The 18870-nt window shown below is 32.9% G+C and overlaps 1 protein-coding gene across 9 annotated transcripts in view; it reads right to left on the bottom strand.

Moving 5' to 3' along the window:
* The window catches only part of PLEKHA5 (pleckstrin homology domain containing A5), a 253380-nt gene that overhangs the window by 41985 nt on the left and 192525 nt on the right, over nucleotides 1-18870 (bottom strand). For 7 of the 9 annotated variants that reach the window (XM_081310688.1, XM_081310686.1, XM_081310687.1 and 4 more), the window contains one exon: nucleotides 1013-1075. In XM_081310688.1, coding sequence (XP_081166814.1) covers nucleotides 1013-1075 — 63 coding nt within the window. Of the gene's footprint in view, nucleotides 1-1012; nucleotides 1076-1569; nucleotides 1606-7517; nucleotides 7599-18870 lie in introns of all 9 variants that reach the window. The other 2 variants (XM_081310685.1, XM_081310693.1) reach the window with 1 other exon arrangement.

The following is an 18870-nucleotide window of genomic DNA, read 5'->3' as shown; positions in this document are numbered from 1 at the left end:
TTTAGTAGTTTATGTTTTTTGTGGCGGGAGTGGGAATAGAATCCAGAACCTCAGGCATGCTAAGCATGTACTCTACCACTAAGCTACATCCCCAGGTTTAAACTTATTATTTTTAAATTTTTTATCTTATGTATGTACATATGTATGTATTTATTTTCGCAACACTGGGTATTGAACCCAGGGTTCTCTACTACTAAGCTACATCCCCAACCCTTCTTTTTTTTTACTTTTTATTTTGAGAAAGGGTCCTGATAAGTTGTTCAGGCTGTCCTTCAACATATGATCCTCTTGCCTCAGCCTCCTGAGTTGCTGGGATTACAGGCATTGCACCACCATACATTGTAGTTTAAATCTTTTAAATCAATTTAATGATAATATGAGAAAGTACTCTACAGTACAATAAATCGATTCTCCTAATGTCTCAAAACAAATGTGGATAATCAGGAAATATGGCCCAAAGTTTATAGTATAATGACAAGTAAGCAAGAAATTTGATACTTGACCTTCTTTGTCCTTTATCTATTAAAATAACTACCTTATCTTTATTAGACAAGACTCAAGCTATACCAAATAGAAGGTATTAAAATGAAAAGGAGACAAACTCAATGGAATAAAACCAGAAGTGAGGGAAAATTACATGGCAAATCAGCAACTTAGACTATGATTTAACAGAGACAAAATATAATTTAAAAAGGAACAGCGATGAAACTTCCAGAGGCTAATACTTTCTCTAGAAGATAGTAATTCTCCCGTTTTCCACACCTGTGTTTTAAAAGAAAATCAGTAATTATTTTTAAATTTTCATTTAAGTGATCCTTAATATGTTCAACTACTACCTATCGGGGGATAGTGGGTAGTAGGCAGCAGTAATGTAAGTGCAACAGAGAAATAATACTGATTTGTTTGATGTTATTTTAGAGAACCTGGGAAGAAGAAGGTTTTGCATCATGCTTATTTCCAATTTTGGCACAGAATATGACACAGAATCAGTAAATATCATAGTAATACTTACATCAATATCTATTTCTTCAGGTCTGTATTTATATAATGTGCCTCTACATTCATCTTGTGATAGCTGTAAGAAAAAAACACCATATACAAACTTAAAAATCATACAAAAATATATTTAGTCTATAGCTAATACTTTATATTTAAGTTAAATATATAACAGTATGACAAAAGTGGGATTTTAATGATTCTTATACTTTTATAAGTATAATTCAAACACTAGACTATTACAGTAGTAGAAAAAAACTTAACAGAATGATGCTAACTTAAGTTGGTCAAACAATCAGCTAGCCAAACAAAATTAATACAGCAACTTACATTTTCCATTTTAAAGACAAACATTATTTTAATGAAAAATTGACAAATACAATCATATTAACTGTATCAAATCAAATATTCAAAACAGGCATAGTAAAACAGTCAAAAGCATCCTTCACAGTATACACATAATCACACAGTGTATGTGTACTGTACACTCAATGCCAACACATCTGAGTACAACTTTAGTAACAAAGTCTATAACATATTTTATACATATACATAATATATAAGCACACATACACAATATAGACTTATCTTGTTCTTCTGTCTTAAGAACTAAAAGATAATGGAGGAAAAGGATGGGTTTAATTGAAGACAAAATCACTTAAGATCTCGCAATACTGAAAGTGTATGTTACAAACAGTGGATAATCAAATTTAAAAAAGTTTATATGTGTTGGTTGATACCATTTGTATTATTATATTGTAAGAAATTATTAGTTTATATAAATATCCTTTGTTCAGCTTCTTCTAAGTATCTTTTGGTAACACAAAACCTCATTTATGATTTTGCTTATCAAGATTTTAATACTCTTCTCAAGACAGTTCTACCAGAAATCACACCATACCATCTGTAGGCAATATTTCAATATCTTTCTTGTCTTTTGAATTTATATTGACAGCTAGACAGTAATAAAAACATAGGAAAAATTTAACTGTGGCTCACTTTTTCTCAAGAAGGTGACAGAAATAATATGACCCAAGTATGATCTAGTTTGGAAAATAAATTTCATATGTACCTATATAGATGCATCAGAATGTATAAAAACAATGTATGTCCCCTCTGTAAAAAACTTCTTAATAGTTACATCTTTAAATGTAGGCATAATTTAAGCAGCAGATAACTCTGAATGGGTCCAGAATGTGAGGATCAGAAGGTAAAAAATATAATCATTCCAAACACAGAATAAATCCTAGATTTACATGTTTCATTTCAAGACATTACTTTCACATACCTCATGCAAATGAACCTGCGACTATTTAAGGATATGCACAGTGATTGTTAAAGCACAAAACTTCCATAGAAAAGAACATTACATGAAAAATGAATTTAATGGCAAAAATGAGAATACTTGCATACTATTTTAAATAAAGATCATCCAATAATGTCCCAAGAAGTGTCAATTGTTGTTCTAAATTAAAGCACCTAGTCTCAAGAAAAGAATTTATACGTCTACCTAAAAAAAATTAATTAAAAAATAAGTTTGATCTTTAATTTCTTATTAATATAAAAAATGTAATTTTGGCCATCTCACTTTTTATCATGAATTTAAGCATCTTAAAAGGCCTTAAGCTATTATGATGTCCTAATATACTATTAAATTTAAAGTTAAATGTTAAACAGCTTTACTCTATGGAATTTGAACATAACAAATGACCAATGCTATCTCTAGGTTAAAATATGAATTGTATTCTGTATCCCAGAATGAAAAGAAAAAAAACACTATTAAAATGGAAATTTATTAATTTGTAGCAAATAGTATTTAGGAAATTAGTATACTATTCTTTTTTGCAGTGTTGGGATCCAATGCAAGGCATCACACATGCTAGACAGTTGCTCAACCACTGAGCTGCATCCCCAGCACTTTTTGTTTTGAGACAGGATCTCACTAAGTTGCCCAGGCTGGCATCAAATTTGCGGTCTTCCTGCCTCAGTCTCCAGAGGTGGTTGGGATTAGAAGTGTAAACCACAAAGCTCAGCTTGTTATAGTAATTTTATTTAAGGAATCTTACTGCAGATTCATTTTCTTATCAGTTGGCAAGTAATATAAAAAAAGTCTGCTGTGCATTTACTACTTCTGAGTGAAATGTCCTTATAGCCATATAAATACATTACACATAAAACATCAAATATATTTTTCCTTGTACCTCTATTTTTAGTACTAATGAAAAATTTCCTTAAACATTTTATTAATTTATCCCATAAAGGTATTTATTAGATACCAATTAAAATAAGTCCTTAAACCAATCAACCTTCAACTACATACTATTTTCACACATTAGAAGAAAAGCATAAGAAAATAAGATTATTCTTTAAAAAGTTAACTTCTGTCAGGCATAGTATGTATGCATGTTATACCAGCTACTCTGGAAGCTGAAGCATGAGGATCACAAGTTTGAGCCCAGCCTTAGCAACATACCAGGACCCTATCTCAAAACAATATAACAACAACAAAACAAAAATTTTTAAAGTATGGTATATTTTCCATTCCTGATAATAATTGCTTACCCTTTCCTTAAGAAACGATGGGGTATAACTTATGAAACTAGCAACCAAATTTTCCTCAATACAATTTTTTTAACTAGTAAGAGAAATGTAAATTTCATGAGCATTCTGATTAATATTTCTCTTAAGTTTTGCATATTTGAGTTATGATAATGCTTTATAATTTTTCTTTTACTATGCTGGAGGGTTGAACCTAGGGCCTTATACACACTAGGCAAGCAGTCTAACACTGAGCTACACTCCCAGCCCCATTTTATTGTATTTCAAATTCATCTTTGGCAAGAAAAAAAAGGTCTGGTTTGAATACGTTGTTTAAAGTGCCTTAGAAGCATCAGACAAGCAAATGAGGGAAAAAGGGGGCTATATAGTAATTAAATAAATCTGAATAGCATGCAAACTTCTTTCAAATTTGAAAAATGGGCTAGATGTGTTGGTGCATGCACGTAATCTTAGTGACTGGGAATGTTGTGGCAAAATGACTGCAATTTCAAGTTCAGCATCACCAACTTGAGGAGTTCTGTAGCACTTGGTGAGATCCCATCTCAAAAAAAAAAAAAAAATTAAAAAGGGCTAGAGATGAGGCTCAGTGTTCAATCTCCAGTACTGGGGGACAAGGGTGGGTGTATCATATATAGACTTTATTGACTCTATAAGGATATGTGAGAATATACTTTATCTAGAAAGGCAGAATCCTGTCATAATAAATAAGTATCTAAATATTTATTTAGTTTTTTTTCTTATTTTTTTTTCACTGTTCTAGGGATCAAACTTAGGGTACTATGCATGCTAAGCAGGTGTTCTAACACTGAATTATATTCCAAGCCCTTCCAATGTATGTATTTTTAAAAACTGGCTTGGCATTAAGTTCAAACAAAATTATTTATGTTAGTTAAAATTCAACTTTCTTCAATATCCCTTAAATTTGTGAAACACACCCACACACAGTATATGAATCAGTATATGAATATACATACAAACTCCAAGAAGGATTTTATGGGAAACATTTTTAAATTAAATTTTAAAAAATTAGACATTATACTCACTAAAAGCTAAAAACTGTTTACATGACTATAGGTGTTTGCTGATACATCTATAATCTTTTAGAACACTTATTCATCAGGGGAGTAACTTCGTTGATATTAATCATGTTATAAAGATGAGGGTAGAAAAATCTAACTAGAATCTAACTAGAATGATTGATAAATGCAGAAGATTTTTTTTCAACTTGATGCTAAGTCATTTAGCATTCACTTTTAAGTCCTTTTTATTTGGCTAATTTTTTTTAAAAAAAATACTGCTTATGTAATTTCTCAGTATTTCCTAAGGAAAAAAAAAATGAAAATATAAAGGTCTTTCTGCGGAAAATACTGAGTGGTCCTTGATTTGGAAAACAGACCACAAAATATGTTGCCACAGTATTCCCAGTTAAATATCAGGAATCTATCAAAACAACATTGTAATGCAATCTCAGAAAAGCAAATTGTAACAGCAATATAAACTTTCATGAAGGTTTTTTAGGACAAGTTATAAGTGACAAGAAAATTTTGGAGGAAAAAAAAAGATCTAATTTCAATTTGTGCAAATTTATGAACAGAGCTTAAGAAGTGTGTCACTTTTCCCCATTAAAGATGCCCTGCAATAAGTGTCATTTTACTAGTTGCTGATTAAAAATAACAGTCTGTAGAGTCCCTAACCTTGACAGTTAACACTGATTTCCTGATTGATTAGCCATGCCTAGGCACGGCTGCTGATTTAAGGTATTTGGGTCTTCTTGTTTTCTGCAATCCTAGTTCTTTCCTTTCAAGCATTAATATGAACATGTGTATTTTATACAAACCCATTGCTCTTTTAGTATTCAAGGTATGTGATGCTTTCAGATATTTCAGACATCTCCATATTTTTGAAAAACTTCAATTAGAACTTTTAGTGCAGCAGAGTAACTTAAATCATTAATGACTTTTACATCATCAATCTTGAATATTGATAAATATAAAATGGAAAAAATAAACAAGCCAAACAAAATCCAATCTTTTTGTTCTTTTCTAAAATATGCAAAATGTGAACATGAAAATATTACCTACTGGGCTGGAGATGTAGCTCAGCGGTAGAACATTTGACTACCATATGCTAGGTCCTGAGTTTGATCCCCAGCACAGTGGGAAAAAAAAATTACCTATTTAAAAAAACACCTTTTGATCACATATCAATTTAATGCTAAAATATATCATTTTATAGAATGCATTGGATGTACTGGCCTACATCTATAATTTCAGTGACTTGGGACACTGAGGCAGGAGGACCACAGATTTGAAGCCAAACAGCAACTTAGTGAGAGCCTAAATTGCCTATTTTTTTAATTCTTAATTTTTTTTTTACCAGGGATTGAATCCAGGGGCACTTAACCATCGAGCCACATCCCCAGCCCCTTTTTTTTGTATTTTTATTTAAAGACAGGGTGTCACTGAGTTGCTTAGGACCTCGTTAAGTTGTTGAGGCTAGCTTTGAATTTATAGTCCTCCTGCCTCAGTCTCCTGAGCTGCTAGGATTATAGGTATATTCTGTCATGCTTGGTTCTATTTTTGTTCTTAAAAAAAATAAAAAAAAATAAAAATCATAAAACAGGCTAGGAATGTAGCTCAGTGGTAGAGCACCCCTGAGTTCATTCCCTAGAACCACCAAAAACAAACAAATAACCTCATGCATAAACACACACATATAAATACTCTAAGCAGCTTTGGGTTCTTAAAATGAACAATCAATTTCACAAAAAGTGCTAAGATTCTCAGTGTGGCACTTTAGAATGAAGCAATGAGGTTTTGTAATCTTCTTTTTCTTCTTTGAAAAGTAAAGCTGTTTAACTTTAAATATCTAACAATTTATTTATTGCAAAACAAAGACCATTTTCAATCATACATAATATGTGCTTTAAATATTCTGAAACTGGGCTCAAAAATGGAAGTCACCCTCTCACCAACAGTATCAATCTCCCAGTTAAAAGGCACCATGATGTAGACCCCAAAGACAGAACCATACCAGGCAAGAGCTCAAATTATTCGTTTTACTAGGTGCTTTTAGATGTTTAAATCAAAATCTATATTCATTTTTCATGTTAGTTAATTTTCTTCTTCTGTATGATTTTCAAGTATTATAATACGTCATAGGCCAGAGTAATCTGAGGGTGCTGAAGTGAAAGAAGCTGATGTTGTGAAACACATGGCTAGGAACATTTAGACTATGAAATACAAAACGAAACAAAACAAAACAAACAAACAAAAAACCCCAACTAGATAGAAATGTGTATGACTTCTTTTGCAGATCTGCAGATTACCAAGATTTCTAAATTAAAGCCAGCTAACTCCATGACACATATTTTGAGTCAGAGAAAAGAAATGGGGTAAGATATGATTATTCTAATGACTGTGTAAGAATGATTGATTATACACTTAGAAGATACCCCAATATATTAAGAAATAGCTATCTTTAGGTTTTAACCCATCTAGCACAGTACTATCTAGCATGATTTAAATACTTTCCATACAAATGCACTGAAACACTGGGAGCAAGGGAGGTTTTGGGGGCTGCCTTTGAAAGAAAACAATTTTATAAAGCCTTTTCTCTAAAAATCAGTTGTGATGCCTTCAGTTAGTAAAAATATGGAAATCTAGTAAAAGTTTTGCAAATGTACTGCAGACCTCCAATACATATCAATCGAATACTCTACACAAAAACTTTAGCAAGATGGCACACTTAATATTCAACAGCAAAATGTTCAGCAAAGCCATGCTAAGAATACTGCAGCATCTTGAAAAGCATGGATGAAGTGTGGTTTCCCAAATAAACATAAATAAGAAATAAAATAAGAAAAACACTGATGTTATGAGTAAATCTGAGGATAAACCAAAACTGTCACTGAGGTATTTTGCAGATGACAAAGCAGTATCATTCACTGTCCAAGACCTTACTTGCTGGTACAGTTGTGGTCTTAGCGCCGAGTTCTCAATCATTGTGTGAACCATGGTGATAATAGGTTCATTTTCTTTCATCTATTTCAAATCAGGAGGAGCATACAGCAAACATCAGTTTACAGCATAGCTAGATTTGAAAGACGACACTGTAAATATATCCTCTACTTTAGTATCTTCCTAAGAGTGCAGTTGTTTACATTTTATCCCATGGTTGTACAAACTTAATTTATATAACAATTTCAAACCAGTATTAAATGCTATAAAATTATAAAGTTACAGAAAAGTTTAGTAATTGTGACATTGCTGTAAACAGATTTTACTTTATAAATACAATCATTAGATTCAATTAATAAGTATTCTTACATAGATGATAAAGCATCATAATTCAAAGGATAATCTAAATGGTAACCACCTATGTATGAACTTAGGAGATAAATGGTATCATGCGATTTAATCCAGTAATAAAGCTTAGATGATATTTAGTTCTTTATGAGGTTAATCACAAAAAATTTGGCTCTTTACAGGCTTAAAATTCTGTAATATAATACACAACCTATATTGTTACTTAGATAATTACATTTAAAAATTAATCTTGATAGACATTTATATATACTCTTGGATCTTCTCACTGTATAATGCCTTATGTAGAATTATTCAAGGACTAGTAAACTAAAACTTATTCAGAAAAGACTTAGTAAATCTCTCCAGTTTCTAAAAATGTAGGATGAAACCATGTTTCACATTTCCAGCTAGGATGTACTAAATTACTGCCCCTAGAAAAGTACTTGTTTTAGCTACTCTATTGAGAGTTAAAGCACGAAAAGATAATTGTCATTATATAAATGGAGTAAATGGTCAAAAAATTTTTAGCATTTGTAAGCAGACAGGTCTGGTGTTTAAAGTTGTACCTTGGGACATTCAGTTGACCTAATTTTTGTCTGCCATGTAACAGAAAATGTTATCATGGTTGGCTAATGCTACTTTACTGATTTAGCTAAGTTTTTAACAAAAAGTTTACTAGACTGAAGACTAACAAATGTATAATGTAAGAAAATATAGAATCCTGAAAACTCTTACCAAAGTCAATTTTTTTTTAATCCTAGTTAAAACATTTTATGCAACAGATTTTGGGTGTCAAATTAGAAACAGGTTTAACCTACATTTTAGTAACAGACAATAAAACATGTACTTTTAAACAATTTCTCAATTAAAAGTTTATCCAGGCTTGGGTTGTGGCTCAGTGGTAGAGCTCTTGCCTAGCTCATGAGGGGTGCTGGGTTCGATCTTCAGCAACACATAAAAAAAAGGTGCTCGCTTTGTAATGTTGTGAACAACCAATTAAAAAAAAAAAAAAAAAGAAAAAAAAAAAGGTGCTGTGTCCAATTACAGCTAAAACAAAATATTTTAAAACAAAGTTTATCCAGGCTAAATCAGTATTTTTATTTTTGAGATACTGAAGATTGAACTCAGGGATACACTACCACAAAGCTACATCCCTAGTACATTTAAATTTTAATATTAAATAGGTTCTCACTAAATTGCCCAGGCTGGCTTCACACTTAAATCCTCCTGCCTCAGCCTCCTGAGTTGATGGGATTACAGGCATGACAATCATCATTTTTAAATCTGTGTATGCACAACTCACCTCTTTTGGCTAAAGTATTAAAAAAAAAATCAACTTCACTAAAGAGTAAATTCCAATTTTAGCTGTGTATTCCAATGACTGACAACAAAATATATACTCAAGTAACCACTGTCACAATGCAGATAAAGAATATTTACATCTACCCAGAAAGTTCCCTCATGTCGCATTACCACCAATCTCTAGTCTGTGCTCTCTCCCAAGTAATCAGCAGTCTGATTTCTGTAACTACAAAATAATTTTACTGATAAACTAATTTAATTAAATTTTAATATATTTGGAACTGAATTAAAAGTTTTTAATTTTCCCCCAGTGCTACCCAATAAGGAACCAAGGTATTTAAATATAAGTAATATTACTATACTGTACCAGATGAAGTTTTACATTGTTATAAGGGAATTAACAAATAGATGATTAAGGGAATTAACAAACAGATAATTACAGAATAAATTATTTTTAGAAGGAAAAAAATTATATCATAGAAATTCAATATTTTCATTTTGTGGTACTGGATACAGAATCCAGGGCTTTGAGCACACAAGGAAAGATTTCTTAATATTTTAAAGTGCCCTTATAAGGGAATATTAGCTATTTTATCATAACAAAATACTGAACTTGGAATAAAATGCTGTAAATGTGGCCGTTTACATTTTATCCCATGATTGTACAGACTAAAATTTATATGAACAATTTCAAATAAGAATTAAATGCTGTACTTCCAAGGTTATAGAAAAAGCTTACTAATTATAATATTGCTTCAATTAGATTTACATTTTTGGGGGCTTATTTTATTAGTTCAACACATGCTTTAAATAACACAAGTTCCTTAAGTCTATATCCCTTTTAGTATTTAGTTTTAATTTTCAAAGCAATTTTATCAGTAACTTCTATTATCAAACTCAGTGAAAGTGTCGGGAGCATGCATGCTTCAGAAATAATGAAGATCTGAGTATATCCCAAAGTAAAGGATATTCAAGGTCAAACTGAAACTGCTGCCATGTGTTGGAAATCCGGTAAAATGGGACACTTTGTCAAATAGCTAGATTTGTTGATGTAGCTCACAAATTTAGTGGAATACTTTGAGATGGTAAATATGCATGCATATTTGGGGATTCCATATTTGTGATTCTGAAATGCATCTGTTTAACTTATTAAAGAATTAATTAAATATTTAATCACCAAGGTTTCTTTGTAAGAAGAAAGTGACTCAGGTACAGAAAAGCTAAAAGCAAATTAAAGGGTACAAACTAGCTGGGTGTGGTGTTATATGACTGTAATCCCAGTGACTGAGGAGGCTGAGGCAGGAGGATTACACATTCAAGGCCAGTCTTGGCAACTTAATAAGACACTCAAAATGAAAAACGAAAAGGCAGTGGATGTAGCTCAGTGGTAAAATGCCCCTATCTTCCATTCCCAGTACTGTTAAAATCCCCTTGGGCACCATTCTAATTTAACCAAGGGCTCTTAGGATGACTGTGTAGTGGGGTTTAAGAACAATTAGGGGATGTAATGGGTCCTATATATGGTAGCTTTCTCTATACATGTGGCATGAAACAGCTAAAACCAACTAACACACTAATTAGGGCCCCATTGACAGGAAGTTTGGTACCCTATTAAACAAACAATTCTAGTCATCTGATTGGAACCTTCACTCTCATCATATTTAATGACTTAGAAATACTAGAATTGCTTTATTTCCAAATATATCCTACAAGCAGACTAATTTTTTTTAAACATTTTTAGTTGTCAATGGACCTTTATTTTATTTATTCATATGCGGTGCTGAGAATTGAACCCAATGCCTCACATGCTAGGTAAGCACTCTACCACTGAGCCACAACTCCAGTCCCTGAAATAATATTTTCTGTTTTTTTTTTTAACACCAAATAACCTCTGAAATATTCTGTAAGTATATTAATAATAGACTGACTTGTTTCTGTAACTTACACTGAAATGGCACATTATATCTGGCTTTTGTTATATAAACTTTATATAATAGCTTTTGAATGAAAGCAGCAAAATATATATACTGCCCCTTACCCCCATATAAAATGCCCCATGAGCTACTTGGTATTTTGTGCTCAAGTTGATTAAAAAAAAAAAAGGATACTCAATAATTCTCTTCTGGTTTGAATATAATAATTTTAGAAATCATTACTTTAGTGGTATTAACAGTCTAGATATTTTATTTTAAGAAATCAGAGTAAGAGAAAGACTAATTATCACAAGTAGTATGTTTATAATTTACTTAAAAATTAGTTTTATGTTTTGCTTCATGCTTTAATTCTTTCTTTGAGGTAACAAGTAATATAGGCTTTAGTTCCATTTATTATAAAGACCCATTATTTCATAATAAAAATGAGAATATATAATCCAGACAATTTTCATAATTAACTTCAGCAATAAATAAGAAAATGTTATGTAGAAACACCATAGAAATATACTTAGGTAACACCAACAAATCTGTTTACAACAAAAACATAATTTTATTTAAAATTTCGAAGTTCAAATATTTAGAAAAATATATAAAAAAACTGACTGCTTATCCTAGTATTCTTAGTTATGAGTTATAATGGACTAATATGAATTCCTTTGTTTTATTTATCTTCTTTGTAAATACTTTAACAATACACTAAATTCTACCATTTTTTTCTTTTAAAATGGTGTTAGGGATCAAACCCAGAGCCTCATGCATGAGAAGCAAGTGCTTTACCACTGAGTCACATTCTTAAAATCTACCATTTTTAAGGGCCAAAATATTCTCAAAGTGAAAATCTTACATCTCTATTAATCAAAATGTATTTACTTTTGCCATGGATAAATCTACTTTAAGGTATATGTGAGCTTTAAATAAGAATTAATCTTCTAGATTAAGAGATCTGGATTTTACAAATAGCAAATGTTTTCTTACATTAACTCAACAGATTTATCAGCTTATGTCTTAACTATACAACAATGCACTTTAAGTCCATCCAAGAAATGTTTTTGGCATTTATGCTCAATTCTCCTTCCTGGGCTTTGAAAATCATTCAAGAATTCTCTTCTGTAAACACTAATCTTTCCTACCTTGCACTGAGCTACATAAACTTCCTGAAAAAAAAAATGTATGCAAAATTAAGAAGGAAGCAAAGTTTACTACAACTTAGCTATAAAAATTACTTGTATAAATACAAAGTAAAACTGTATCAATACTACACATTTTAGAAGGGGTGGGGAAATTTTGTATCACTTTCTTGCCTTTTTAGAGTCATAACCAGAGTCAAATATCTCAGGTAACAACAAACTAAGGAACTACAGCCTGAAACACTAAGGACAGAACAACTCCCATTAATTTTGAAGGAAGTCAGACTTAAAAAAAAAAAAAAAAAAAAGAAAGAAAAAAGAAAAAAATCATCAATATATATAAGGCTTTAATTGCTTTAACCCTAACTTTGTGATTTTTGGGTAAGTCATTTACTCTCACTGAATAAAAATAAAGGTAAATAATCCAAAGGCTACAGAAGCTATAAATTAGAATCAAGTGTGACACTGAATATATATAATAGGGCCTTGTAAGTGATAGCTATGCATTAATGATGTACAGGCACTACATAGGTGTCCAGTGTACAAGATGGGAATGCTTTTGAAATTCTGGAGAAACTGTGAGTCACTGGTTGGAGAAAACTTGGTTTATGGGGAAAGAAGTATTTCACCTGTTGGTGATAGTGTGGGCTGAAAACTCAAAGAAAAAAAAGACCTTATTATGTGGAGAATAAGGAGTTTTACAGGATTTACTGTTATCTTAAAGAAATAATTTGGTATGAGCTTTGGGAAAAATAAATTGGTAACTAGACATAATTTCAATCAGAGAGGTTAAGGGTTTCCATCATTCATTTATTGTGATACTGGGGACTAAATTCAGGCGTACTCTACCATTGAGCTATATCCCCAGCCCTTTATATTTACTTATGTATTTTGAGATATGGTTTCAACAAGTTTCTCAGGCTGGCCTGGAACTTACAATCCTCCTGCCTCAGTCTCCAGAGTTGCTGGTATTACAGACTTGCATCACTGTGCCTTGAGAGAGTTCCCATTTACTGAGAGCTTAATAGTTTCTCTTTCTCTACTACCTCAACAACTCAAGAAGTTGGTATCAGGATCCTGTTATAAATGTGAAAATTGAGACTTAGATTTAAGGAACATGTCTAAACTCAGAAAAATCAGGAAGAGAAAGATCAGGATTATACAATAAGGAAGTGATATCTAGATGTAAGAGAGACACTGCTCCATGTATGCAAAGATTCATAGGAGAAAAATTATAGAAGGTACATTGCCAAGATCTGGTGACTAAATAAAATACTATGGTGGCTTTTACTCTTGACTAAACACAATGCAAACACGTGAACTGCTAAAGTATGTGTGCAGATACTTTGAATCATGACTTTCCCATTTTCAGTAAAACTGTTTTTATAGTACATTTAATTCCAGTTTTTAAAAAATATTTGTTTTTTAGTTGTACTTGGACACAATACCTTTATTTTATTTATTTATTTTTATGTGGTGCTGAGGATCGAATCCAGGGCCTTGCATGTGCTAGCGAAGTACTCTACTGTTGAGACACAACCCCAGCCCCTAATTCCAGTTTTGAAGTACTTTTTTTTTTTTTTTTGGTGGTGGTGGCGGGGAAGAGACAGGTCTTTATTTTTACAAATGAGGCTAACCATGACTAATATATATTTAACTATTTTTGCTTTTAGTTTTTGGTCAGGGTATTTAAGGATAAAGATGATAAGCTTAATTTTGAATATACAGGGAATTTGCTCAAGGCAAAACCTCCAAATAGAAATTATACATGAAACTAGAAATACATACATGAAACTCCAACTCCAGAGGTATTCTGGTTACCTTTCCACATCTTATTAGCTTATCTTTATTTTTTTATTTTTAAGTATTTATTCTTAAGTTTTAGGGGGACACAATATCTTTATTTTACATTTATGTGTTGCTGAGGTTCAAACCCAGTGTCTTGTGTGTGCTAGGTGAGCACTCTACCACTGAGCCACAACCCCTGCCTTTTTTTTTATTGATTATTCAAAACATTACAGAGCTCATTATATATCATCTTTCATACATTAGACTCAACTGGGTTTTGAACTCCCATTTTTACCCCAAATACAGATTGCAGAATCACATCTGTTACATACTCACATTATTGCATAATGGCATATTAGTGACTGTTATATTCTGCTACCTTTCCTATCCCCTACTATCCCCCCTCCCCTCCCATCTACCCTCTCTACCTCCTCTGCTGTTGTTCAATTCTCTCCCTTTTTTCCCCCTCCCCCTTGCCCCTCATAACCTCTTATAATTTTGTGTATCATTGAAGGTCTCCTACAATTTCCATATGCTTTCCCTTCTCTCTCCCTTTCTCTCCCCCCATTCGTCTCTGTTTCCTGTTAGTCTTTTCCTCATGCTCTTCCTTCCTGTTCTGTTCTTAGTTGCTCTCTTTATATCAAAGAAGACATTTGGCATTTGTTTTTTAGGGATTGGCTAGCCTCACTTAGCATAATCTGCTCTAATGCCATCCATTTCCCTGCAAATCCTATGATTTTGTCATTTCTTAGTGCTGCATAATACTCCATTGTGTATAGATGCCACATTTTTTTTATCCATTCATCTATTGAAGGGCATCTAGGTTGGTTCCACAGTCTAGCTATTGTGAATTGTGCCGCTATAATCATTGATGTGGCCGTATCCCTATAGTGTGCTCTTTTAAGGTCCTCAGGGAATAGTCCGAGAAGGGCGATAGCTGGGTCAAATGGTGGATCCATTCCCAGCTTTCCCAGGAATCTCCATACTGCTTTCCAAATTGGCCTCACCATGTTGCAGTCCCACCAGCAATGTACAAGTGTACCCTTTTCCCCACATCCCCGCCAACACTTATTGTTGTTTGACTTCATAATGGCTGCCAATCTTACTGGAGTGAGATGGTATCTTAGGGTGGTTTTGATTTGCATTTCTCTGATTGCTAGAGATGGTGAGCATTTTTTCATGTACTTGTTGATTGATTGTATGTCCTCCTCTGAGAAGTGTCTGTTCAGGTCCTTGGCCCGTTTGTTGATTGGGTTATTTGTTAATTTATTGTTTAATTTTTTGAGTTCTTTGTACATTCTGGAAATTAGGGCTCTATCTGAGGTGTGAGGGGTAAAAATTTGTTCCCAGGATGTAGGCTCTCTATTTACCTCTTTTATTGTTTCTCTTGCTGAGAAAAAACTTTTTAGTTTAAGTAAGTCCCATTTGTTTATTCTTGTTATTAACTCTTGGGCTATGGGCATCCTATTAAGGAATTTGGAGCTCGACCCCACAATATGTAGATCGGAGCCAACTTTTTCTTTTATCAGACACAGCGTCTCTGATTTGATATCTAGCTCCTTGATCCATTTTGAGTTAACTTTTGTGGATGGCGAGAGAAAGGGATTCAATTTCATTTTGTTGCATATAGATTTCCAATTTTCCCATCACCATTTGTTGAAGATGCTATCCTTCCTCCATTGCATGTTTTGAGCCCCTTTATCAAATATAAGATAGTTGTAACTTTGTGGATTAGTCTCTGTGTCCTCTATTCTGTACCATTGGTCCACCTGCCTGTTTTGGTACCAGTACCATGCTGTTTTTGTTACTATTGCTTTGTAGTACAATTTGAACTCTGGTATCGCTATACCTCCAGATTCACACTTCCTTCTTAGAATTGCTTTTGCTATTCTGGGTCTTTTGTTTTTCCATATGAATTTCATGATTGCTTTATCTATTTCAACAAGAAATGCCGTTGGGATTTTGATTGGCATCGCATTAAACCTGTAGAGAATTTTGGGTAATATTGCCATTTTGATGATGTTAGTACTGCCTATCCATGAACAGGGTACATTTTTCCATCTTCTGAGATCTTCTTCTATCTCTCCCTTTAGGGTTCTGTAGTTTTCATTGTATAAATCTTTCACCTCTTTTGTTAGGTTGATTCCAAAGTATTTTATTTTCTTTGAGGATATTGTGAATGGAGTGGTTTTCCTTATTTCCATTTCAGAGGTTTTGTTGCTGATATACAGGAATGCCTTTGATTTATGTGTGTTGATTTTATAACCTGCCACTTTGCTGAATTCATTTATTCACTCTAGCAGCTTCTTTGTAGACCCTTTTGGGTCTGTTAAGTATATTATCATGTCATCCCAAATAGCGATAATTTAATTTCTTCTTTTCCTATTTTTATGCCTTTAATTTCTTTTGTCTGTCTAATTGCTCTGGCTAGTACTTCGAGAACTAAATTGAATAGAAGTGGTGATAGAGGGCATCCCTGTCTTGTTCCAGATTTTACAGGGAATGCCTTCAGTTTTTCTCCATTTAGGATGATGCTAGCCTGAGGTTTAGCATATATAGCTTTTACAATGTTGAGGTAAGTTCCTTTTATCCCTAGTTTTTCTAGTGTTTTGAACATAAAGGGATGCTGTACTTTGTCAAATGCTTTTTCTGCATCTATCGAGATGATCATATGGTTCTTGTCTTTTAAGTCTGTTGATGTGGTGAATAGCATTTATTGATTTCCGTATATTGAACCAGCCTTGCATCCCAGGGATGAATCCTACTTGATCATGGTGCACAAGTTTTTTGATATGTTTTTGCATTCGATTTGCCAGAATTTTATTGAGAATTTTTGCATCCAAGTTCATTAGAGATATTGGTCTGTAGTTTTCTTTCTTTGAAGTATCTTTGTCTGGTTTTGAGATCAGAGTGATGTTGGCCTCATAGAATGAATTTGGAAGAGCTCCTTCTTTTTCTATTTCTTGAAATAGCTTGAAAAGTATTGGTATTAATTCTTCTTTGAAGGTTTTGTAGAACTCCACTGTATACCCATCCGGTCCAGGGCTTTTCTTGGTTGGTAGTCTTTTGATGGCTTCTTCTATTTCTTCCTTTGTTATTGGTCTGTTTAAATTGTGTGTGTCTTCCTGTCTCAATCTGGGCAGATCATATGCCTTAAGAAATTTATCGATATCTTCACTATCTTCTATTTTATTGGAATATAGGGTTTCAAAATACTTTCTAATTATCTTCTGTATTTCTGTAGTGTCTGTTGTGATATTGCCTTTTTCATCCCGTATGTTGGTAATTTGAGTTCTCTCTCTTCTTCTCTTCGTTAGCATGGCTAAAGGCCTGTCTATCTTATTTATTTTTTCAAAGAACCAACTTTTAGTTTTATCAATTCTTTCAATGGTTTTTTTCGTTTCAATTTCGTTGATTTCTGCTCTAATTTTAATTATTTCTTGTCTTCTACTACATTTGCTGTTGTTTTGCTCTTCCTTTTCTAGGTTTTTGAGGTGTAGTGTGAGTTCATTTATTTGTTGGTTTTTTTCTTTTTTTGAGGAAAGAACTCCAAGAAATGAATTTTCCTCTTAAAACTGCTTTCACTGTGTCCCATTGATTCCGGTATGTTGTGTCTGTATTATCATTTGTCTCTAAGAATTTTTTTCATCTCCTCCTTTATGTCTTCTGTAACCCATTGATCATTCAGTAACATATTGTTCATTTTCCATGTGATGTAGGATTTTTCCTTCCTTCTTTTATCATTGATTTCCAACTTCATTCCATTGTGATCAGATATGGTGCATGGTATTATCTCCACGCCTTTATACTTACTAAGAGTTGCCTTATGGCATAATATATGGTCTATCTTTGAGTAGGACCCATGTGCTGCTGAGAAGAACGTGTATCCACTTGATGATGGTTGATATATTCTATATATGTCGGTTAAGTCTAGGTTATTGATTGTGCTGTTCAGTTCTATAGTTTCTTTATTCAGTTTTTGTCTAGAAGATCTGTCTAATGGCGAGATTGGTGTGTTGAAGTCACCCATAATTATTGTGTTGTGGTCTATTTGACTCTTGAACTTGAGGAGAGTTTGTTTTATGAACGTTGCAGCTCCATTGTTTGGTGCATACAAATTGATAATTGTTATGTCTTGTTGGTGGATGGTTCCTTTTAACAGTATATAGTGTCCTTCTTTATCCTTCTTGATTAACTTAGGTTTAAAGTTGATTTTATTCGATATGAGTATGGCCACTCCTGCTTGCTTCTGAGGGCCATGTGAGTGGTATGATTTTTCCCAACCTTTTACCTTCAGCCTGTGTATGTCTTTTCCTATCATATGTGTCTCTTGAAGGCAGCATATTGTTGGATTTGTTTTTTTGATCCAGGTTACTAGCCTATGTCTCTTGATTGGTGAGTTTAGGTCATTAACATTTAAGGTTACAATTGAGATATGATCTGTACTTCCAGTCATGCTTCTTTATTTATTTATTTTAGTTTGGCTGGTTTTACTTTTTGGTTATTTTCCTCCCCCTTTGCTGAGATACCTCCTGCTGTTAGTTTTGGGCACTACTTTTCAATTCCTCTTCTTGTAGTATTTTGCTCAAAATGCTTTGCAGAGCTGGTTTTCTTGCTGCGAATTCTTTTAGCTTTTGTTTATCGTGAAAGATTTTAATTTCATTGTCAAATCTGAAGCTTAATTTTGCTGCATACAGTATTCTTGGTTGGAATCCATTATTTTTCAGTGTTTGAAATACATTGTTCCAGGATCTTCTCGCTTTCAAATTCTGTGATGAGAAATCAGTCGTTAACCTAATTGGTTTACCCCTGAATGTAATCTGCCTCCTTTCTCTTGTAGCTTTTAATATTCTCTCC

This window comes from Spermophilus citellus (genome assembly GCF_964194105.1).
Source record: "Spermophilus citellus genome assembly, chromosome: 10".
NCBI lineage: Eukaryota > Metazoa > Chordata > Mammalia > Rodentia > Sciuridae > Spermophilus > Spermophilus citellus.
This window is presented reverse-complemented; position numbering and strand designations above follow the sequence as displayed.